General features: G+C 45.3%; 1 protein-coding gene across 1 annotated transcript; it reads right to left on the bottom strand.

Annotated features, from left to right (window-relative positions):
• Nucleotides 1–516: 516 nt before the first annotated feature.
• CSRNP1 (cysteine and serine rich nuclear protein 1) lies at nucleotides 517–23,412 on the bottom strand. Its single transcript, XM_086941445.1, has 7 exons — nucleotides 22,882–23,412; nucleotides 11,501–11,699; nucleotides 8,061–8,320; nucleotides 6,900–7,196; nucleotides 4,371–6,195; nucleotides 3,408–4,230; nucleotides 517–3,265 (listed from the first exon to the last, which is right to left on the bottom strand). Exons 1-5 carry the CDS (start codon nucleotides 22,897–22,899, stop codon nucleotides 5,188–5,190), a joined length of 1,782 nt encoding a protein of 593 aa, XP_086797571.1. The 5' UTR covers nucleotides 22,900–23,412; the 3' UTR covers nucleotides 517–3,265; nucleotides 3,408–4,230; nucleotides 4,371–5,187.
• Nucleotides 23,413–25,515: the final 2,103 nt, after the last annotated feature.

Below are 25,515 nucleotides of genomic sequence, written 5' to 3'. Positions count from 1 at the left end.
AGCCAAAAAAGGGCTCAGAATTGTAGTGGTTGGCAATTTGCGACCTACCTCATTAATATGCATGAGGTGGGTCGCATTTTAAGAACCAAAATGTTAGTACATAGGTTAGTTCTTCACTGGTAGCAAATTCCAACCTGAATTTTTCGAACTGTAAATATTACATATGGGCCATTGTTGCGCTAGTATGAATACAAGAATAGCAAGGCACACACACCCGCATTGTGAATCAATGAGTCTGCTGCAAAGCACTGAAGTTACTTGGAGGCTACACATCCAACTTCAGTGGGATCGATTCGCCCTTTTAGATCGATTCATCAGGAAAAAAAAATAACACTGAGCCAAGTTATACTTTCAGCTGAAGATCGCTGTGCTACGAAGATACAGGAAACACTACAAATAAAAAATTTTAAAAACAGAAAAGCCCCCAGAAGGCATGGTAAATTCTCTGCTGCTTCTTTAATGAAATGAGAAGGTATTCAGACTTTACATTTTTCCACTACAAAATAATCAATCACGAAATCTTCAGATATTTTTTATTGAAAGGGTAATGGAAATGTTCTTCATATTGCTTCCATGAAATGACAGACAGCTGCTGCAGACAGTAAGTTTGTAGGTTTACAAATTAAAAGGCAGAAGGTAAAAATAGTTTTGTTTTCTTACTTTTACCCGTAAGCAAAATAAATCACAATATTTACAGAAATGAAAAGCAAAAATAAAGCCATGTTGAAACACGTTTCCCGATCAATACAATAGATAATTACAGACTGTCAATAAATACCCATTATAAAATTGTTTTACAGGCAATTTTTACATGGATAATGGGAGCATATTTACAGTTCTGTGCCCATATAAGAGTACAATCTTTCTTCTTTTGGCACAAATGCAAATAAAATAATAAATTAGATCTGAAGGGGAAGAAGAAAATATATCACGAAGGCAGGTGGATTTTTCTCTTATTCACTTAAAATTAAATATACAGTATAGAATGTAGAGAAATCTTGGAATGTTCTAAAAGTAACCTTGTGTTAGTGCCAATAAATAATACCAGTACCAGACATTTTGTCAGTGTTTACAAGAGTCTTAAGTAAAAATATCAAATAAATTATTCTGCAATAAATAACTCCACAATTGTATTCCCCATTTGTAGTATGTAGCCATGGCTAGTGTGAGTTGGTTGTCAGTCCAAAGTTGCCTTTTAGAGAACAGAAAGCACGCGTGCTTGAAGATCTTTAATGCAGCACTAGATTTACAATCTAACTGGTCACAAAGGACTGTAGAACCCCATGATTTAAGCCAAACGGCCTCATACAAATAGACAATATTTGTTACGTGGAAATTGGAGCTAAGGCAATTTGATTGAACTAAGAAGGCATTTTTGAATGTAGGTGTTTAGCTTATGCAACAAGCAAAGCGAACACACCAAATGGCCGGGTTCCATTTCAACAGACCTTCAGCGATAGATGTTACTCTAAAATCTGTGCATATTAGTGAATATGAACTGCGGGAGGGCTGCTGAAACGGCTGCATGGAGATTTAAAAATCTGTTGGGAAACTTTTGCTCACTGATTTTAAAAGCCTACCATGGCCAGCTACGACTGTTCTGCAACGACAAAGGAAAGGAATTACATTTGCAGGGCACAGCTAAATCCTGCTGTCAGTGGTAACACAATATGTAGCAACACCATAAATGAAAGCCCAGAATGAGAACTTTGGAACACCACTCCTTCCACAAAAAGAGATGGAATAGTCGAACTAATTACGGCACACAACTCAACCAGGTATGAAAAGAGAGAATCGCCAGCATGCTGGAGCGAGGAGTGGCAGATACTAGTTGGTGCTGAACAAGCAACCAACAACGTTGAGGCTGTGGCAAATCAATAAATCACCTATTAAAGCACAGGTGCAATTTCTCTTCTCTAGGGTATGTACATTTAGGAGGGCATCTGAACATACAAACTAGACCAACAGAGTTGTGTTGGTGTAGGCACTTATGTGTATTAATAAAATACAGAGCACATCCAATCTTAAATTTTTCTGAACAACCCCAAAGTAAAATTTGCGTTGGCCAATCTGGTTTTTAGATGAATTTGATGTGGAAAAATAAGCACGCTTCTGGGAGGTTTCGAAGGCATCTTAAAGAATTGAAACCCTCTCTTTAACTTTGTCAACTGTAATGCAAAAGTAATATTTGCACATACATCGCCATTCACAAAGATATTTTGACTCCGGTTAATCAGTGGTGAAGAGCATACAATGGGCTTGAGCTTACGCATACAACAGTCAAGTAAAACAAGCACTGGTAAGGTCAATAGATGGCACTTTGTTGACCTATTGGTTTTGCCAAAGCATTTTCAGAAAGAAAAAGTGGGATGTTCCGATTGTGTCATTCCACAGGCGTGGGCATGGGCAGTGATAGAGAAGTTATAACGCATGCCTAAGCAATGCTGCGGGAGTCATATTTTTTTCAGATCCCTTACCGATCCAAAAAGGCAGATGCCACTTACCCCTGTTAAAAAAATAATTCTTAGCGTTAAAGCCGCTTTTGGCAATAAAGAGCAGCCAGGCAGCAAATGACAGCTGCTGGGCCCTCCAAAAAAAATTAAGGTACGTGGAGGGTGGGAGTGGGGAGGAAAGTCTTTTTTGCACTGCAAGTGGCTTGGCAGCAGATGACAGCTGCTGGGTCACCCAAAAATACATTAATTTTTCTTTTTAAATGGACTTCTAGTGGTAAGGGAGAAATCGCAGGCCAGATGAGGATGCAGGTGGAGAGCGACAGGAGTGAGAGGGGTTGTATTTGGGGAAGTGAAGCAGCAAAAGGGAAAAAGCTAAAAAAAAAAAAATACATATATGCATGAACTCTTATGGAGTGCTTAATGGAAAAGAAAAGAGTAGTAACCAAAGAAAAGAGTAGTAACCAAAAAAAAGATACAAGTCAGTCAATCAAAAGGATGGTAAAGAGGTTACACGCCAGGGGAGGGGTAAACAATAGAGGAAGAAAGCGAGTCGTTGAATTAGAAGCAAACAAAGGAGAGTGACAATACCAATGGTAATTCATTTGGGGGGTGGGGATCTGAGCCCATAACGTTTTTGGTATAGTTCACAAGAGACTTTTGCCTACAGACAGCTAAAAGTCATCCGATAGGCAAGATCTAATAAGAACTATTTATATAATGTTAGGCCAACATTTCTAAGCCAACTAACTGCAGAGTATCCACATCGGTAATAATTTGATAATGGTTTTTTGCACTCAAGACCTGTTTAACACCTTGCGTGCGGCCCCGATTCTCCCCCGGTGCTGAACATTCCAATCGCGGGTGTGGTCATGACGAAACGGTTCAGTCATGAGCACAGGGCGACCGATGCTCATGACGGAACCGTTCCGTCATGAGCATCGAAGGGGTTAATGCAGTTGCCTGTATTTTGGAACAATGGTTATCATTGTGCATGCAATATGTTGTGACAGGTTAAGGTTAGTATTTCTGAAGAGGGGAAAAAAAACAGATATCACAATGGACTCAGGTGAACAACTTTTGTTAAGACGCCCGTGTTTATGTTCTGGCTAAAGATCATTTTTTCTATCATAACTCATTACACTTAAATTACATTTTAATATTATTTCAAACTTAAATACACATTTTCCGCCACAATTGGCTATTCTTCCATTTAAAATATTACAAGTGGATTTTTTATTACAAATAAAAAACAAATGCCAAATTGCTCACTGTTTACATGTTTTTCTAAAAAGAGTAAAAAAGCAATAAATGGCTCAACACCTTCATTCGAGATCACTTTACTCGTGTTAACTCTTGTTGCTTATAAAAACAATATAAATAGTCTGGTTCGTGCTGCTTTGACTGTTAAAATAAACCCTTTCGTTTTTGCAGTAAGGAACACTTTTTTTAATTAGAGTGGGAAAGTAATGTTGCTACAGCTTGCTTTTAAAAGAGGAAACAAATATCCACAGATGAGAAATGCCCACAGCCTGGCAACTTCTGCTACAAATGGCCACAATACTTAGGCGGGCATTGCTACACTGGATCCTGGAAGATCTCATGGCCAAATCCTTAAAAAATTAAATAAATTATAAAATAATTTATGATAACAGGTTTAAATAGTTATTACTGAATAGTTTATGGTTCACTTCACGTGGCCATCACTCCACTCATTATAAATTAAGGACCTTCTTTACCAAGATGTCTTGGTTGATAGAAAAACGACTTTCTTAGTACTCTAAACCAGTGGGTCCCCAAACCGGTCCAGGAGGGCCGGATCCATGCCAGATTTTTAAAATTACTACATGTATCTCAATGGGGATATCCAAAAAATCTGGCATGGATCCGGCCCTCCAGGACCGGTTTGGAGACCCCTGCTCTAAACCCACCCTTCTCCTGCCGCCCCATCTTCGAGAAATGCTAAAGAATCACAGAATAGGTTTTCACTAGTCCGGAGGAGAAACCTTTAACTTTGAACAGTGTTGTGTCTTTCTAGTCAGCGTAAAACACGGTATTGCACTTTCAGGTCCACTGTACAAAGCCACAGTGCTTTTAGATCATGTAAAAGTGATTGTGCATCTAATACAGAAGAGGTATTCAAATAATATTCATGTGCTCTGGGGCTTTTGGAGGCCGATTGCAATTGGAATCTCGGAATTTGTACCAAAAAAGAAACCCCAACTGAGCTGTATGGACTGGGGGTGTTACTGTAAACGGTCGCCGGCAGAAGAAAAAAAAAACATGAGTAGTGTATTGTAGCTCTTTAGCATTTCTGTACTTAAAAAAATAAATATGTAATGTTGTTCAAAAAGCTTGAGTTTTTGTATTATGCCAACAGCTGTTTCAATCATAGGTTTTTTTGTTTATTCAACAGAAACACAAAAACTTCACGTGTACCTTTCTGTGCAAATCACAGCTCAGTTATTTCTTTCTTGCGACTCTCTTCCCCCCCCCCCCCCCCCCCCACCCACCCAAATCCCCGAACAAACCCCATGAGGCTCATAAGAAATCTGTACACCAAATGGCTACAGTGTAGAAATAGTATTCCAAAATAGCTGTTTTAGAAAGGCCAGGATGAACAAACAATTCCATGTAAACCTCAGAGAAAGTTCTCAATGCAGTTTTTTTTCCTGCGGAGAGTGTGTTCAAGAATAATTTAAAGATTGGGTTTCATTGTTCGAGTCTGCCTCCACTTCTATACTTTCACAGTTTCTGTCAGAGAGGACTTGATTGCATCTTCCAGGAGCTGATTGTCTGTAAATGGGGCAGGGGTTTCTGGCACGGATTCAGATAGGCCAATTAAAGATTCCAGAAAACATGTACTCTGGTCGCCCGGTTGGGAAAAGCCAGGAAAGGTTGGCAGCTGGAACTGCAAAGCGGAAAAGTTGTCCAGGTTCTCATATTCCTTTAAAGAGTTATATAGCGGTCCCAGGTTGTAGTCCGAATAGGACTGAAAAAAGTCAAAGGAGTCTGAGGATAAACTGAGGTCAGTGTAGCTCTTCGAGCAGTGTTCCGCTGGTGACGTTGGGAAAGGTGGCCCATCAGAAAGGGCTGATGCTGTACCATCCAAAAAGAAGCTTGCATCCTGGTTCGCATTTTCATCTAAGCAGTTTGAAATGTTTGATAAATGGCTAAAGTAGTTCTCGCAGCCCAGATTCCCAACACTTGACCCATGCTGGTCATCAATATTGTCACTAAAGAAGTCATCAGTGTGAAAGTAGCTCAGGTTGTCCTGGCAATCACTGCTGGTTTCCTCATTCTCAGAGTCGTTGAAGTGAAGGATTCTTGCAAGGTTTTCGTCATCAACATCAGACTGGGACTTATCGGACATGACCGCTTCGTCCTGCTCCTCAGAATCCTCACTCTGGTTGGACGAGACGGACGAGTCAGTCATATCGCTGCTGCAGCTGTTCTCCCCGACAGCTCCTAGGTCAATGCTGAACTGAAATGAAGGAGCTAGAGGAACGTCCCTTTCTTCAAACACACTTTTTTCTGGGGGGCCGCCAAACGGGTGGAGTCGGTCATGGAAGGACGGATCATGCTCCATAGGCCTCTCCTCGCTCTGCTGCTTCTGCTCCAGTTCTAGTTTCATGATGGTGTGGATATGGTGAGTCTGAACCCTGGCCTGGTTGAATTCGATCCTTCCTTCTTGGTTCCCACAGCCGTCCTTTGAACAACCACAAGGAAACGAGGTGTGATCCATCTAAAACAGCGAAAAATAACAAAATGTCAATAAAGAATTATATTTTTAATTTCATCAAATACTTGCGGCAAAGAGTTGCAGTATTCGGTCGCCTAACCAAATGAACACCACCGACAAGAGAGCAAACATTTTCAACAGGTAGAGAATCCATGACCAAACTGAAGAGAGGAGGACGAAGAACTGGACATGAAACAAACAGAATCGGACGGCCTAGGATTCAGGAGAAACAAACAGTAAAGTTGAAAGAGGAGTTAAAGAAAACCGGAATAGTAGTAGAGACAAAATACAAAATGTCAAATTCAAAGTGCAGAAAGAAGAAAGATGGAAGACAGAAGAAGTAAAAGGTTATTTGAGCGTCTGGAGCAGCTATGGATTCAGGCAGGGAAGGAGGACGGACACAATTGGACATCGGCTACACAGCAGCTCCAAATTCACACCCATAGCAAAGTTCTCAATTCCTGCCGACTTCCATGAAGGCTGCTGTTCCCACGAAGAGAAGATGAAACCTCCATTTACATTTGTGAAATTCAGCATAAGGCAAGGATTTTATAACTGGTCAAATTTTGCAATATAGATTTCACTCAAAAACAGAGGAATTTGGGTTCTGTAGATGCACACATGTACAAAGCCTTCAGCTGCCGTCGAAATAGTTGAAAATTGTCAATTTGCACTTGTTTCAGTTTCTGGCAAATGTCTACACATACCTGACACTTGATTCCCGCTATGCTGCAGCTGCAGGTCTCTGGCTCGCAGAACTCTTGGCAGTCGCAGCCGCAGTCTTCCCGCGACAGGCGAATGTTATGCAGCTCACGTTTTTCCTCTTTGTCGATCTTCTTCACACCAACTGCTTTCAATAGTGCACGCCGCTTCTTGGCAGGGAACGGCTGCAGGAAAAAACCTTCTTCCACTTCAATGTTATTCACATCAATGTCGTCATCCGAGATGTCATCCGTGGTGAGCCGGTTGGCCTCATCAGACTCTTTAGTACCGTTCATGGTTAACTAAGTAAAGAAATTAGGCAATATGAATGTATGCTATGCATAAACTACTACACAAACATCCACTATGACAATGCACCACAACCTTTCACTGATCAGTAAATTGGTTGTGCACCCGTTGCGCTCAAGTTAAGATCTAAATAGGACTTTCAGATTTCATTTCAACTGCTTAGAAAAAAGTTCATCCAAGACCTTTGCACGGGTGAAAAATAAATGACTTAAGCCAGAACAAAAAAATGATGTTTTAGATGTGTATGGACTACGCTCAGCAGCCTGCGCCACAAACCACCACTTTAGCTCTTTCCCACAAATCATTAAAGACTCAGAATATACCCACTGGGTTAGCGAAGGCACTAGTCCGAGCAACTTTGGGGTCTCGCAGATGTAAACCAATGTTCCTAAAGTATGGTATTAACTCACAGGCCCAAGCTATAGAGCTTCTTACCGGTATGCCCAATCTTGATATTGCTATTGGTAGATATATGAAGGCGGTAAAAAGTTGCTTTATGGAAAATGATTCTGTGAATTAAGTTACGAATTGAACTAACCTTATAGCAAAGTTAAAGTAGGACTTTTATCTACGGGGGGGGGGGGGGTTATCTAAATGCTGGAATCGTTTAAATGATTGGTTTTCCCTTTCAGGAATGCACTGGAAATTTTTATACTATGGAATAACTTTTTATGAAAACATAAGGCATCGACTGATTGGAAATATTGATGGTATTATGATTATTTTTAATTTATGAATGTTTTTATATTATTTTATGCTCTTTAAAGACCAATGGTCTAAATAAACGTTGCCTTTTGATTTGACCATTTAGAGTCACAGAGTTAAGCAAGACAAAAAGCACGAAGTCAGCTACATACCTTCCATTTCAAAGCCTGCAGTTTCTCCTCTTTTAACCGCTCCTTGATTTTCTCCCGCCTGCAGCTCTCCTGCTCTTTCGAGAATTCAGCCAGAGTGAACTGCCTGCACGAAGTGTGCTTGCTAACCATGCCCAGGGTGCAGCCACCACGGCTGGGGACACTTGTGAACCCCTGGCAACGGGGAAAGTAGAATACAGTGACCCGGTCGAAGTCCACATTGTTCCTCTTAATTCGTTTAGCCTTCTTGAGAATGGACGTTGCTTAAGAGAAGAAAAAAAAAGGAAACATAAGTACTTCAAAATAACTTTATCACACATCACATGTATTTTCTAAATACAATCTAACACGAAAAATAACGGTTGTATAAATAGTTTCAAGTTTGAACAATAGCTCAAGGAGTTAATCAGATGCCCTGGATATTAAGAAGCCAACACATCATGCAAAGATACTCGGTCACAAATTCGTATCGGATTACTGAAAATTTAGGTTTGGAAAAGCTGCACCTAAAGACACTGATCGTATTGGTTAGGACCAGTGTTTGAAATGGAAAAATAGAATTGCATGTCCTCTGTATCAGAGTACCTGCTCGTTACTGTGATATGCCAGTACTCTCCAATTAAAAGTATTACATTTCTCTCGAGAAGTGCTGGTACTCTCCCTCTCAAAATAAAAAAAGTGCTGGTACTCCGTACCGGACAGTGCCAGCCCATTAAAAGCACTGGTTAGGACAGTTGAGCGAGGGGTGGAAAAGGCAAGCCCCCCTGGCCTAAGCATGCCCTGAAATCTATTGGGCAAATGGTCAACTAGATCAAAGTCCAGATTTCCTATGTTTTCTGATGCAACACACACAGACACAGACACTTACTTGAGCAAACTGGAAGCACAGAAAAAGCAAGTTAAACTTCCTAATACAAGGCAATTTCCATAACCATGAGAAACAGAAAACACAACACCAGTATGTAAAGCTACCGGAAGAGGAAACACTGAACATTCTATTCGGCATGAAAGTGCCAAGAGGCGATTCACTTTGCAGTGCTGCAATGTACGTCCTCTCCTTCACTCAAAAAGAGAGCTACTCGTAAGGTGGGAAGCTATAAAACAACTGAAAGGAACCTCCGTGGACATCCTGGTAAACAGACCTTCTTTGTATGCCGCTGGCTTGAGAACCTACCACAAGCAGACCCACCAGCAGCGATACAGCGCCTCCTGTGACTGCCCACTAGGAGAAAGCAGACATCCCCAGCTGCCTGCCAAGAGGCAGACAGGAAAAGAGCGTCTGTAAAGAGGAGGCGGAGAACTGAAGCCGATGCGTTACCAGAGAGCAAAAGGCAGCCATTCAGAGCCCAGAGGACCCCGCATAAGTCTACACCTGTAGGCCACCAGTCCCGCTGCGGGACTTTCCAAACAGACAATAAAAAGGTGCTACCCACAGTGGGTAGAAAACACGAACAGTTCTCTTTACCCGTGTTTGCACAGCTAACATTCCCAAAAGCAGGAATTTCAGTGTTCCTAAGTCTGATCATTCGCTAGATGACCCCAAGTATACTTCACTCCCATTGTTTTTGATGGGGGATTAAAAAGTAAATACGATTCTGATAGTAAATTACTATCTGCGTGCAGGGAGTGGGGATTTTGCACCGCAAGCTCAAGTTCAATCAAGGACAAAATAATAATAATACGGCCAGCTGCAGAGGGCTGGTTCCTCCAGGGAGCAGCCGCTTCAAGTGCTTTATTGCTGCTAACAGGTCTGCACCCAACCCGTTTACATGCATGGTCTCTCGACCGCGCAGGGGATGTAGGCTTTTCCTGTGTGTGGTTCGTAGAAAACTCTCAATGTTTTTTTTTTTACCTGACACTGTCTTTATGGTGGGCGTTTGGGGGGAGACTAGACGTTAAAGACAAAGGCAGTGGAAAGCCTAAGAAAACACCAGAGAAACAGAGTTGCCACATTTGGAGACTGGTGTAAGAAAAGCTCCTGCCCTCGCCCTGACCTCTTGCCCACGTTTCTGCTGTTGACCCCGGTCTGTTTACAAACGGGGAAGGCGGAGACCGCCGGAACCATGGCGAGAGCGGACATTAGTCGACCCCCTCCGAGCCCGCACAGGAAACGCACCGAAGACCAAACAAGGACTCCGGTCTGTTTATTCAAAAACTACAACCTCTACGGACAAACACATTAACTGCAAACTGATTTTACAAGTGCAATTGCGACAATAAGGGTGAGGGGGGATACTAGGTTGGAACTGTGGTGAAATGTACCTTTGCATGAGAGCACGGTGCCTTTTATGGTCAATGCGTTTATTAATTTAAACATACTCCTCTTAAGGGTTTTTTGTTTCAGACCTGGGGTGTGGTAAACTATCTATTTAACAGCAGTTTCATGTCGTTATATGGCTTAAGTACATTTTATCCGTTGAGGTTTCCGAACAGGTCTAGGACACCACGTCAGAGGTGGCCAATGAACACACTGTCCTATCACAGCCCGTTCCACCTTATGGAACGCAGGAAGTCTGGAACCGACGTGCAATTTAAAACCTCTGCCTTTAACACAAACAGATACACAATGCACGCTGGAATGAGTCTTCGAGAAAGCACGGTACGGTCGTGCCTTCAATGACACAAACATGTCACCCTGAAGCTTGGACGAAGAGCGGCAGCATTCGATCACAAACACCAGCCCCACTCAGACCTCTGATCCGCATACAGTCAAAAAAGTGTGAGGATTATGAATGACACCGGAGCTGGAAAGACTTTCCACAATGAGCACCTTGGTTTTGACTAGCATTCACAGGCTCTTTAATCTACCGCTCTGGGTACGGTGCTCCCTCCCACCCATGTGGCCTCATGAACCCGACCCGTAGGGAGTTCGTGCGGGCTGGTACCCAGCGGTGAAGCGGTGAAGCGGTGAAGCGGTTTTTGATGCTCTTTCTAACTATGAATGAGACCTGGGGCTGCGCCCGCCAAGAGGCTGGTGCCAGATCAGAAGCATGCGATGCTAAAAAGGTTACACAAGTTCATCCCCTTCTCCACTCTGGTCGTCGCTATGAGAGACGCCATCCCAGGCTGGCACCGGCGAGAGGCCTCCAGCGCCAACTGGCTGCGGCCTTTAGGCAAGAGGCAGGCACAAATGATTAACACCCAAAATGACAGCACGTGCAGTCATGCAAGACAACAAGGCCTAATACAATTAAAAGTCCTGCCATAAGGAAGTGAAACGTAACATGTATGATTCCAGGATGACTCCTGCGACACATGCCGGCAGGACGATAGGGTTCATTCACTGTGCAGCACAGAAGGCCTCCGCGGTTTTTAGCATCTCGGAATGGCCACTTTGTGGCAAGTAAACAACCACTCCCCCCCGCCTCCCACACACCCCTTGAATAGCCGCGCAGCTGGGCCGGCCCGCGCATGCGCACAAAGCAGCGCTGCTGGATACGTACGGGTGAAATCAGGGACGGTTAAGGCAGTGCTGGTCGTGGCGTCGGGGCGGGAGCTCTCCTCGTCAGAGTCCCAGCCGGAGGAGGCCACAGAGGAGGAGGAAGGGGAGGACGACGAGCTGTACGTGGCGTCATCCTCGAGCTCGGCGAACTTCCGTTTCAGGAGCCCACTCATGGTGCAGGTGGACTTCTCAAAGGCGACCTGTTGAGGGAAGAGAAGAGAGGGCTCAGTCCAGACATCACAAGGAAGGCACGGAAAAGGGTTGGCAATAAACACATGGCGAACAAAACATGCATAAGGATGGTCGTAGCAGGCCAAAGACTCGCTGGCTTGTAGTGGTCGCACTGACAGTAAGTAGGGTCATCTCATATGATTAACCCTGCCCTAGCCTTACTAGCCTTTCACATGAATACGCGTTTTGGATAGCTATTGGCACTATTCTCTACGTGAATCCTCAAACAAAAACACGGAAGTCATTCAAGGGTCGCAGCTGTGACCCCTGGCTTGCCTCTTGAACTGCCTTCGAGACCCCTGGCCTCAGAGATGCGAAAATCGGTGCCAAGAACACAGGGGGTGACTCCGCACTTTTATTTTCTGCCCACTTCGTTTTAATAATATTGTGTTATTGTAATAAACAAAATGGAGCACAAGAGAAAAGGCCTTTTGGTGGCAGCAAGTGTAAGAAAGAGGTGCTTTAAAATGTATGTAGTGTGCATGTTTGTGGGTGAGTGTGTTTGTGGCGTTTGTGAGCAAGCGTGACGTGTGTGAGATTAAGTGACAGGTGGCGAGTGAAAATGTGTGAAGTTGAGTGTTATGTAGGAGTGAGTCACAACAGGGGAAAATTAGTGAATGCAAGGAATGAGAGCGAATAAGAATCAGTGTAAGGACGTGTTCAAAAGTGAGAATGAATGAATGAATGAGTGGGTTAGTTAAAGTAATTGAGTGCAAGTGATAATGTGGTGCCATGCTTGCAAGCCTGGTGTTGGCCCAGGCCTACTGAAGGCAATTCTAGCCTCAGTGCGACACCCATGGTAAAACACTGGAGCTGGTATTCTCAATTCATTTCTGAATGTGACAGACACTAATAAGAAGTACTGACACAGTGGAGCTACTTTTTGGCATAATGACCACATGGTAAAATACATGCAAAAGCACACTAGAGGTAATCGTTAGCAAAATGCAGTATTTGACAACATTCTTTTAAAACATTTCTCATGGGAAAAAGTCCTCTAGCAGTAGTTTGGTTCTCACTTCCCTTACGCTCTACAGTTCAGAGCAAGTTTCACAGGAAGTTCAGAGCTGAAGTCCGCAGAATAATATAGATGGCATCTAAATTACACCTTTGTGTGGGTTGTTATATATTTCACAAGTGGATCTTCAGTAATGTCAATTATTGGGGTTAGGGTCATGTGACAGGGTCAAAGGTCATATGACAGCACTTCCTGTGACATCATTAAGGTTAAAGGGTATGTGACTTAACTTCCGCTACAACTGCCATTTTGGCGACCAACGCCCATGACTAAACAGCAAATATATTGGTCTTAATTCTAAGCAAATTACGGACTGTTACTATTATATTATTATTATTTGCACATTTATAAAGCGCAATGGTTACACTAAGAACAGTGTGTACCCGCGCTGCGGTACAGTTGCCAAAGGGGTGAACACCTATTGAACACCCATTACTGAGATTCTATCAATCTGATTTGTATGCAGCAATGAGAGAGCAGGAGGAGTACTGGAAAAGGAGCAGTCGCGTTTTGAAAGCAGTTGATTTGTGAGGAGAGCAGTTAACCCTTTGCATGCTGATGACGGAACCGCTCCGTCATCAGCTGCGGGTGCGCTGTGCTGATGACGGAGCGGTTCCGTCATGGCCCGGCCGCCGCGCCTGCGCGGCGCTGATTTCGCGCCTGCGCGGCAGGTTTAATGAGCGGGGCGGGTCATGACGGAACCGCTCCGTCACCAGCACAGCTCAACTGTAGCTGGTGACGGAGCGGTTCTGTCACCAGCATGCGGCGGCCGCCCCGCCCCTTTAGCGCTGCGGCGGAATAGCCGCCGCAGCGAAGGGGTTAAAGTGTAGTTTTCAAAAAACTTTTTATCTGACCACTGCTCTGCTGTTTACTACAGACCATGTAGAAGTGTTTGTGGTCTGCCTACAGCACAGACTTCTTCATAAGGCTCTGCATCGGTGGTTCGGCTTGCTGAGTCAAAGCGCCAGGATACCCTCTGGGTGACAGTACAGCGATATACAAGTATGCAAATACATAAGGCACGCTATAAAGAAAGAGCTGCTTAAAGGGGCCGCGCAACCGGACTGCAGCCCGCCCCTCCCGTGTGGACTCAGAGCTGCTCACATCGCAGGGGGCCCCTCGGCCACCATACCGCAGACCATCGCCGCACTCGCCAGGCAGCACCACAGCACGTGAATATTTGGCCTCCCAGAAGCCCCTGCGCGGTGTGGCACATGCCGCGTCACCTGCATCAGCGTCCAAGCTAGACAGATCATTACTGCCATGAAGAACTCCATTCTAATGTGGTTTCTAACCACCGCATACTGTCTCAACCACTTCCATGTAGTTAGTGGCCGATAGGCTGTCTAATAAGAAAAAAAAACAAATATGCCTGTCAGCTGAGAGCAATCCCCAAACAGGATTTACAAGCAACACGCCCCCAGGGAACGAGAGTCTGAGGTGCATATTAATTGGAGCCTTTCAGTGCAAACACTTAAAAATAGGTTACGCGTTTCCTATTGATTATTCATCGCCTGACCAAAATCCCCAATAAATCCCACATTAGCCTTTATGGATTTGAAACCAATTTAAATACAGATGACAGCATTTCAAGAGTGTTACTTATGATAATGAGTGCAATGAAAGCCACTGTGTCATTTCATATAGAGACGAGCTCACTGCAGGACAAGGCTACATCAGGAAGTGTTTTCACAAGTGAACTGAATGGTGAACAGCACATTTCCATACTAAAAAGGTTTGATATACTAGGTGCTCAATTGGCTGCATAGGCACAGGGGTTTACCCTTTGGACAAAATTGAACGTCTTCGCTTTCAAAAGCTACATCAACTTATAATTATATTAATTTATATTACAAAAAAAAATCCACATTAACGCTTCCAGGTAGCTGTACTCTTAGATCCCAGATTCAAGAAAAACATTCTAGCAAAATAAGTTCCTAATGTGCTAAATAAAAAAAAAACGTTTCCATGTAGTCTTCGCTCAATCCAGCTTCCCGTTAACAAACAACCCAGGTTTCATCTTCAAGAGATAAACACATCCGAGAAAAACAGACGCCTTCTGTAAAACATGAAATTACTAGAACACGGCTGTAACTTTTCAGCAGGGGAAAAAGCACCTCAACTATTCCTGGAAGATGACGCGAGCGGCTGTGTGCGCATGCCCGAGTGAAGCGAGAATCCATGACAGGCGCTGGGTAAATTTAGAAACTTCTTTTACGAGAGCGGTGGGCGGAAGTTCTTGGAATATCCCTACCAGAGCTGCGAGGGAGGCTGGAGGCGCTCTGCTACGGCTTCACTCATTCCTTGGCTGCCGTCTCTAAAAAAAGTCTGCTCGCGGGGTTAACGTGGCTTTGTTTGTGAGAGTACAGGAAGCAGCGCGCGCGACTGTGGTACTCGAAAACATAACATTTTAGGTGGATTATATTAACAAGCAATTGCGGGTATGACTGATAGCTATCCAGGTGACGCCTCGTTTACAGCGTGGGAGATCAGGTGTTTCCTTGTGTGAGATTGCTGTGCAAGAGTCGAGGTGGGGGGCTTCGAAAGTAGGGTAGTAGATTCATTGCCAGGGGGTGTGAGCTCCCCACCGCGCCACATCTATCGGAGAGCCAATCATTATCTTTAATACATTCTAGAACCCTTACGTTTGCAAATGTAGATGCATTAACCGCGTCAGGGTCAATAGTCAGACTTCAAAAAATTATTTAAGAAAATCTGTATATTTGACGACGGCTGCGGAGAGCTAGTGAATATTCTCTTTACGCATATTAACCAACTAAGCCATTCCGATATTCGCAAGAGGGATAATGCCAGAAACAAAAAGGTAACAAAGAGCTAGAGGTTAACAACACTTTGGCAAAAGTGCAGCATAAACCGCAGAGTGCCACTTTGGAAAGCTCCCACAACTAGTAAAAAAAATATACACACCACACGGCCTCTTATCACAGGTGTGATTACCCTGCTTTGGCAAAGATCCCAAACAGATGGTCTGTGCAGCCAACTAACCACCGGGATCTACCGCGCACCAGATACACACCCACTACCACCCGTTTTTAAGAAAACATTCCACATAAAAATTGAGATAAGCAGACACTCCTGTTTAAATAGCATACCAACAGACAACATCATGTGTTACTTTTACCCTAAAACCATGTTCTTGGGCCTGTAAACGGTGCAAATGCCCAGCTGATTATTCAGCAACGCCGCGGGCCAATCCTGTACGCTCCACAAACCCGTCGGACTGGTTTGTCTGCTCGCTTCCAGGGGAGTCCCTCGAATTGAAGAGACGGGCTCTGTTGTGATCCTGGACGCAGACATGCGTCGGCACCGAGTGCCACACATCACATCCGCTCTGCCTCACACTGGCACGAGCGCAGCTTCCCTGAGAGACACCCTTGTGGGTTTTACGCCCCCTTCTGGAAAGTCTGAAACTAGGGCGCACGAAGGGAACACAAGAGACTTTTTGAAGGGGGGCGGGTCTGTCTTGGAAGAATTTGACAATGCTATCGTTTTACAGTATGCAAAAATGACAAATATTCATTCAGAAACGTCCAGATCTCTTAACATGGTCCTTGATAATTACCGCGGGCTCTCCTGTGAAATGCAGAGGTGGCTTCACAGCCAAGAACGCACCTCGGCAGAGGTGGCCCTGCTCCGCGAGAGGCGGAATCACAGGCCCCGGCACCGCGCGGCGTCAGATAAAGCAATCATTACTCACTCCCCGCCGCCCGGCTGCTGACGGGCAGCTAATTTGCAAAGTGTCTGGAGACAGGCGCACATATGCCGTCTGACAGCTTGTTATGTCACAGCCATGTTGAATCTTAATGTGCAAGCGCCCGGAACCCAGGAGAGCCCGACTCTGCGCCATTCCCAAGAAAGGGATCACGTTATAACCCTGCACAGAAGGCTCCAGAGTGTTCAATGGGAGGGGAGACACAGGTGAGCCCTCGACAACACGCAGGGGCGGACGGTTCCAAGTCTAAGGGACCTGGTCCCGCGCCAAGTCCAAGAAACAGACTCACTAACGGAAGAACTGCAGAGATCAGAGGCCGCGCGAGCAGGCAAGGTCCCCACACAGGGACAATCCACACCTCACTCACTACAAATGCAAGCCAAACGACTACCCACTAAACCACATCCAGATGCATCGAATTAATTGCAACAACATCAGATGCATTAGGTCACACCTACTGGAGGTGGTCTATAGTGGAGTCCGGTAGGAACCCATTTAATAGTCCATATCTACTCTTACCCACCAAATAGATCTCAGTTTTTCTTAAATGTTATGTCCATCTTTCGCTTATCCCAATTATTGTGAATCCGAACATATATTTTGTTTACACACACCCCTTAATTAATGGCTTCAAATGTACATAGCACATACGGCTACTTTCAGACTGCTGCTGTCCACCAATAAATGCAGCACCTACTTGCTGCACTGATGTACTTTTGTCCATCTCAAATTTACCTGCATCTTGCTGCCTGGTCAATGCACCCACATTACTATTATCTAAAGGAACCTTTGCTCTATAAAAATGAATAAGTATAAAAATAAAAATTCAGATAAAGGCGTCCCATGTCAGGTACACTTTATTTCACACTGGGAGAAACAGTGCGCCTGCCCTTGGGGCAACTAGTCCAGCGTGCACATCTGATGAATACATTTCAAAAACAAGTGCCCCATGCATGACCCACATCAATTCATAGATCTGCATAAAGGTCGTAGAATGTTGCAAAGAACTTCAGTCACCCAAATATAAGACAGGAAGGCCACAGTGCAACAATTGTAGAAGGCCAGGACCAGTGTGTTCTATTCCTACAGGCGTAGAACCAACATGCTGCTGCAATGTACAGAACAGCAGAGCGGACAAAACAACTAACCGACGGCTGGTGTTACAGATACACCACCAAGTAAGGAGACTTCCCCAACCAGACTAGATGACACCACAAGAAAAAGGCAGAGATGGCCTATGATGGAGTAACACAGTTAGAATCAAACCCCTATTACAATTCAACTGTCTCTGTAGTGCCCACAAATCCATTTAAACAGAGAAGCCAAGCTACTTCTGCAGCGAGCCATTACTTGCGTGCACAACCAGTCCACCACTTCAAATTCTATAGAAACAGAACCCCACCCATCCATACAGGAGCCCAAGTGTACAGACTTGCCAGACACCTGACTATGGTACATCATTCAAGTCACTGGAACCAAAACCAACCATCCTGTGTTTCATTCAACTACTCACTACAACTCTTCTGCCATCCATTTCACAAACGGATCGACTTCACACCACACCCAATCAACACATCTGCTCCACTTCCCTCACCACCCACCCACCAAACTCAATTTCCCGGGGCTTTCTTTGCCCCACCAAAACACTACCATTTCTGCTGAGTCCACACTACATACAACTCCAATGAACCATTCACCACCAGAGGCAGTTCCTTTTGTTAAGGTGTGTGTTTATTAACATGCGGTACCCGTTAAGTGTTAACAGGAGAGCTGACAGTTTATTTCTTATACACAAATCTAGCACACCTCAGCCACGCTAAAAAACAGGACTGATGTTGAGGACAGCAGGATGTAACAGATTACATAACATACTACTATCCCAAGATTCCTTAACGTCACTTGGAGTGCTACGGTCATGTAGCTCACTCGCAATAAAGTTACAAAAACTCTCGATGGGTACTCATTTTCAACATCTGGACAGGTGTGGCACTTCAACACGTTCAGTTCCACGTAAAACCTAATTTACAGGAGCAGCGGGTACCAGGAAGCATGGCGTTCACTCGGTAATTTCACTCTTCATTCACAATCACCGAAGAGCCTTGCGCTGCGCAAAGATTAATGAAAGTTAGGAGTGAGGGTAAAGAAGTCCCGTCCCGCAAGAACGCCTTTTTGTATCCAAACTACAAAGACATACTCCAAACAGAAGCCACACCACCAGCGGCGGCCAGTGCCATGCAGAGAAGGAGGAATGAAGCGGTCACACCGAGGTCACATCAGGGCAGCCTGCGGTGGCATCGGCTGATGAAAGTTTGCTGCGCTTACTGAACTCCATTGGCAAATAAGGATCTCATCGTCGTTTGCCAATGTGAAGCCCGTTGACCAACATGTAAGACTGCAGAACCCTATTCAATATAGTTGGTTTATGCGTCATTTTCAGCGTCCCTTCTTTTCACGAGGCGTGCTTACATTCATTCACACACACACAAGTTCCGCCAGTGACACGAGAAACCCCCGCTGCAGGACCTAATGCGCTCAGCCTGACCGTGTTATCAAACACATGGCCAATCAAAGTCGAGCTGTTCCACACATTTATTTTTTTTAACGCTGTGAATCAAATAAGTCTACAGAAATGAAGAAGAAAAAATGGCGTTTCATTTTGCCAACAATACACTTTGAAATACTAATATAATGAAATGTTCACAACGCGCAGGGTGTAGTTTTCTCTTTTTCTGGACTGAAACTTCGTGAGAAGACAAAAAGTTGGAGCGGATGGGATTGGATGGGTGGCGGGAGCGCTCGCCCTCGCTCTCGCTCTGCCGCTTCCTGTCCTCACCCCAGCACTAGGGAATGTCAGGAATTCATCGCTAATTGCCAAACTGCTCCCTTCACGTGACCAACGCACAGCAAGACTCATTCAGGTCAAGCAAGGTGGCGAGCCTGGACACCCACAGGTTCAACAGTGGGGTTTCACCAAGGCGCGCGCGCGGGCAGCTGAGCTCCGTCATGCTATGGACGCCCGACCTTACAGGAACTTATCATTGCGAGAAGTCACACCTGCGTTACCCCGTTGCGTCGAATCAATCCGTACTGCGCTTAGGGGGGGTTAACGGAGAGTGCCCTCACCTTTCAGTTGAGGTTATCAAAATAAAAGATGGACAATAACAGGTTCAAGCTACATATAACTAGGTTCCCGTGTTTAGGTGAAAGCTGGGCGAGGTAAATTAATTTAAAGTTGATGAGCATGAAAGAACGCTATTTTCTAAATTAATTATGCATCCAACAAAATGCACTGCATACTGAACGTGCGCACCCATTAAGGGCGATGTGTGCAATTTCAAAACAACTGGTCACTTTAAGGGAGGGGGGGGGGGGGGAATTCAGGGTGTGACAATATTTTACTGTAACCAATGAGGATTGCCAATTCATAAAGCTGTGCAACGGCAGTAAAGGAAACTTGAGCTATAATAATTTTATCAAACTAACACCATTAGTCACTCGCAGCTAATGTCCCGGTCTCGTACCACTAAGGAGGCTGAGGCGAGAGACTTCACACATTCCCTCCTCCCACGGCCTATTCATTATCTCTCGCTGACAGCTTGAAAAGCAGCCAGACAGTTTCACAAGCACAACTCAGGCCGTCAGAAAGAGGAGATACGGGTCCTCCCCAAACAGGAAACAGAAATGTACTAGCTGAAGAAAGAAAAAAAAGCTAACAAATAAATAAAATAAAAAATAACCACACACCACAAACAAACACGGGCAGGCCCCATGCATATATGTGTCTATTTATATCAGCATGTACCGAAGTCTGTAAAATAGCCACACACCAACTATTGGCATGCTCATTATGCAAACTACTAGCGACTCTATAGCACGAACTTTGTCCAAGAGCATTAGAGCGGTCCGGGCGCCAGACTGTTACTGTAACACAATGTCAGATTCTTTTTTTAAAGCTAGAGAAATTAAGTGTTTTGCCCAGAATCACATGATGGTGCGGGACATCGAACCTACTTTCAAAGTGGTAGCTTTGGCTGTAAGGCAATATACCCTCACCGCTTTTCCGTTTTCTTTAAAGTTATAACATGTTTACAAGTGAAGCAAAACACGTAAAAGCCACTCACTGTGTTTCTAAACTGCTAACACTGCAACAGTGAGTGAACTGAACGGGTTATGCATGCATCTCTCTCAGTGTTAGCGATGCAACGACTGCGATTCGTACATTCGCCGCCAAGCGACGCTATAACAATAGAAAACTGGATACTCTTGGAGGAAAAAAAATTGGAGGGACATTCAGCTTCTTCGCTCGGCGTTCCATTGACGTGAGAGTTTTGGTGGGAAAAGCGAAGATAACCCATTACTTTTACAATAAACAAGAAAAAAATAAACGCTGGACTCCACTCAAGTGCATTGCAACTGAAATCAGACCATCCCTGAATTGGGAGTTCCGCTCTAAATAAAACCAGCACATCAATTACAGTAAGTTTTTGTTTATCACTATCCTGTCAGAAGCAGTACACATCGACGTAACGAGGAAAAATATCCATGCCTAAGCACTCGTAAGATATCAGAATAGTATTTACATAAAAAGCGTATGAGCGTATTTAATGCAACTTGTTACAACTACTTTCTAATAGTTATGAGTATCCAATTCACAAACCCAGTGGGTGCAGTGGAATTTACATTATTTATGTTAACATAAGAGGGTGTCAATTCCTTGAGAGGTACTGAGAGAATCAGACTTTAAGATAGTTTTGAAACTCCTGGAGAAGGGTTTCTCGGGCACCCTGTAAAAACAACGTCTCTTAAAAGGGATAAGGGAGGAACCTGGACGTCTTTGGAAACAATTTTATATGTGTGCAAGACTGTGGGCAGACAAGCGAAGAATATACGACCAGTCACTCATCACAATCGAACCCAGTCACTCATCACAATCGAACACAGTCACCACCGGAAATCGCAGTTCCCTATGTGTATGCCCGTGAAACTTGATATTTGTTATATGTTACACCGTATTCTGTAATGTGTAAATACCAATAAAAATGTAATAAAAAAAAGCAACAAATGTAGCGTTGCCTTGGAGTTAGGAACGAAATCAGTATATGTACACACATCAATACCACCCAAAATTCCGCTTTCGGCGCGGTGCAAATAAAACCGAAAGCAGAATATTTGCGGATTTGAAGGAAAGTGGGGGAGGGGAAGGTTTAAAACATTCTTGCAAGTTCGACCGCCAAGTCTGAGTCACTGCAACGAGTGGTACTGGCACCACAAGAGGGCAGACAGACACTGCACGCGTTTGCACCAATGGTGTATAGTTAAAGTGTGTAACCAGTTACTATCAATGGTCATTCGTGTTAATTTAACAGCTCTGGATGAATGACCAAACATCTGAAAGTGAGCGCCCTATGAACAAGGGTAACGGCGGTTCAAGGAAATAAAAACGCGATTCAAAATAAACCCAATATCGCACAGATAAAACCACACAAAGTACGTATACAGTACAAAGCCACTCCGTGCCGAAGCATCTATAAACTTGTTAAAAGAGCATCAAGAACACACTCCATTTTCGAATGTAGTTGCAAAAGTTGCCGTCAAGAGGCATTTAAGAGCCTCAGTACTTTAAAGGGCGCCATCGACGCCACTATACCACACGGGGGCGCTCGTGCATACAACAAACTCCAAGCAGCAGAACACCACAAAGCTAAACACTTTTAATTACTTAGACTTCAGCTTCACCAGGACAAGCACACAGGACACCAGGAACAAGAAACTCGTCACACCATCTGTGACCGCAGATAACAGGGACACCGACCTCAAACCACCACGGGGAGCACCTGCAGACAGGTAGAAAGAAGACCCCCCGCACCCCATCGAAAGCCAGGTGTCATGCATTTCATTTAGCACAGTGACAACACTCACGGCCCAAAGCCCAATCAGTGAGAACTCGCCACTCACTGCCCCCACCACTGGGGGCGTTAATGCGCAGTCTGAATTACTGCCGCTCGGAGACAACGTCAGGGGGCGCTCGTGCACGCTGCGGGCACCGATCATTTACTGCTCGCCACTGCCACCTGAGGGCGTCCTAGCATACTGCCGGCGCAGAGCCGCCAGACACCCCTTCTGAGAACAGACATCCCTTCTGAGAAGTACTCGAGAGCCCAACACTGCACGGAGTGGCAGGAGAGCAGCCCGTGCACCAGCCAGCAAAGTGCATGCACTGTTCTCGCTGAATCCTTCAAGCATTGGCAAACACAAGCACCAGAGACCCAGAGGAGGCTGCAGTGCTTGGACAATCACGCACCATACAAATCAAGCCGCAGGGCATGCAGAGGCAATCCCGGTGACGAGAATGGAAGCGGGCTGTCACCCAGTCCCAGTGTACACAGATGCAAGCACCTACCTGTTCCCGGGAGATCATGGCGGACTGCGGGTCTCGGATCTCCGGAGTCAGGCTCGGAAGACCTCCCAGTCCGTGGTCTCCCTCCGAGGCTGTCCTATCTGCTCATGGCCGCCACGAAAGGCCAGAAAGGGCCTGCCGCCCTCCCGTCCTCCTCCTCCTCTGCTGGTTGCTGGAGCTAGTGCAAGGCTTCTAGTCTGCTGGCTCTGCCGGCAGCTGCGCGTGCCTGACTACCCTCCACGTCTCCTCCAATCCCTGCCCGAGATCGGGCGCGCGCCCTCCAACGAAGTCCTATCCAAGGCCGTTCGAAGGTTCGATCTCCGCCTCCCTTCTATCGGGGCACGCGCTGACTCCTCCTTGTCCAATCCGAGCAGCGGAGAGCGTTATCTCCTCCCTGCAGGTCCAGAGCTCGCGCTGCCTGCCTGCAGTTCCAACTCTTCCCTGTGCGGCGCGCGCGTTCTTCTTAGCGAGAGGTCCAAGCACGCGCCGCACCTCCAGCGGTAGCTCGTTCCGGCTGCCTGGCTCCCTCTGTACTGAGGCTCTGGCTGAGCAGCGCTGCCTCTTTCCTCTCATCGGAAAGATCCTCCCTCCTCCCCCGCCTTCCTGGCTCTGACGTGGGCAGACAGTCCGCCTCCTGTCTGTGAGCGGAGGAGCTCCTTGTCCTCTGACGCCTGCCCGGGCAGCTCCCACCGCTCCTCCCCCAGCAGGAGCCGGAGCATAGTACAGTCTGTGCAGACTCTCACAGGCTGGGGGAGGGGGTGGAACAAATGCTCATGCCTGAATGTTTCTACAGAAGAACATGCCCTCCTGAATGATGTAGGTTATTTGAGGACCAGAAAAGTGGTTAATTCTACCGAAGATAAGATATGCGCAGGTCTAAATTACACAAAACTTCCACCGAGACCAGTGTCGCACATCTTCAGACATTCCAATGTTGAAAGCCTTCCTCAGCATTCACTGTAACTGTGCAAGACATGGGGTGGTGTATACTCTTGAACAGTCTGTGGCTAGGCAGAATGGAAAACAAGCATTTGCAATGCAATAGGTCTCGCATTTTAGAAACTTTGACCTATTGGTATTGTAAATGACAATGCATTTTATTATTGCAGGGTTTTTAAACACAAATAAAAGGCATTGACATTTACTTTCCCAATAGCTCAAAATCTCGCAGTTGCAAGACCTATTGCATTGCAAATGCTTGTATAAATATGAAAACGTAAATCCTAAAACGTGTGAGCAGCAAGTAAAAGTTGCTGTTTTGAGTGCAGCCCAGATTGCTGCAGAGCACACAGCGGAGCAATTGGGTGCACTCCAGAGGAGACGTGGCTCTCAAGGCATGAGGGGTGTAATCATGATCCTTGAGATATGATTTATAGACATATCATTGACAAGAATGAGTTTGGCGAAGCACGCAGCCCCCCTTAAAGTTAAGTAGTAAAAGTGCAGCAAAAGTTAAAGAGCAGCACAGCGCTGGGAGGCTGTCGGCCAAATGAGGTTTTAGCGGCACCTGTCCGTCCTAGACGTGTGCTCCGTGGTGGGAGGGTTGGGATTTAAGTAAGGAAAGGGACTCTGCGTGGCCATAACAAGCTTTGAGAGAAAATCAAGATGTGTGGCCGCCATGATTAAATGTAAAAAAAAAATAATTTGGGAATCTGCATGGCCAGAGTGGTGCGTGTGACTCCATTAAGAAAGTGAAAGCCCGCACAGCGCGCTGCACATAGAAACAAGCCATGCCAGGCCACAATGGGGTGTGGATGCACTTTCAATGTGAGACATGTATGTGCTATAGTGTGTATGGAGGAGGGGAGTGAGCACTGACATGCTGAAGATAACCGGACGAGGCGCATGCTCGCCTGGGAGACATTCTGCTCTCCAGCCTCAGCCACTTCCTGTGTTGCACAGCTCCAGTGAGTGGCTGCCCGGGCCTCGAAACACACGGAAAGGAAGGGGGTGGCTGGGATAGCTGAAGCTGGCATGTCGTGCCGGCAGTAAGAGAAATTCATTAAAGAAAATAGTGCCTACAACTAAATAACATGGACCGTGTAACAACAGAAGTAAAAGGGTCAGTCCTCCTGGGAGGTTACAAATGAAGACAAGGAGGAACTAAGGAAGGACTAAGAAGCCTATTTACGAATCATAAGCCAGCATTTACGAAGGGAAATGGCACAAGCCAATGACAAACAAGGACAGAGATGGGCGGGGCTTCAAGTGCATACTCCAATACAGCATGCCTTGGAGAGCAGTGCATGTGCTACCCAGGATCAACCTAATGCTGCTTCATCAACCAGAGCTGCAGTCAAGACTGATGTCAAGTCCTTCTTAAGGCCTTGTACTCTTATACAATGTGTACCACAGAACCTAGCATACATGTCTCATAAAACTCATTTCTTTCAGCAGGTCTCCTCAAAAGAGCCATCTTGGCATAGGGACATCCTCCAAGTGCCTACATCTTTCAATCTGGATTATATTCAGGAGTAACTAGGGCATTATTCATTTTACTGAAGAGCACCTTTTGCATGCCAGCTAAGGCTCGAGTTCCGACTAATGGATATGACCATACTTGTAAATCTATGTTTTATGAAGTATTGTTGTCTGAGATTGAAAAATGCACCTGATGAGGCTCTATAAAAAGCTCAA

Source organism: Lissotriton vulgaris, chromosome 10, assembly GCF_964263255.1.
Source record: "Lissotriton vulgaris chromosome 10, aLisVul1.2, whole genome shotgun sequence".
NCBI lineage: Eukaryota > Metazoa > Chordata > Amphibia > Caudata > Salamandridae > Lissotriton > Lissotriton vulgaris.
This window is presented reverse-complemented; position numbering and strand designations above follow the sequence as displayed.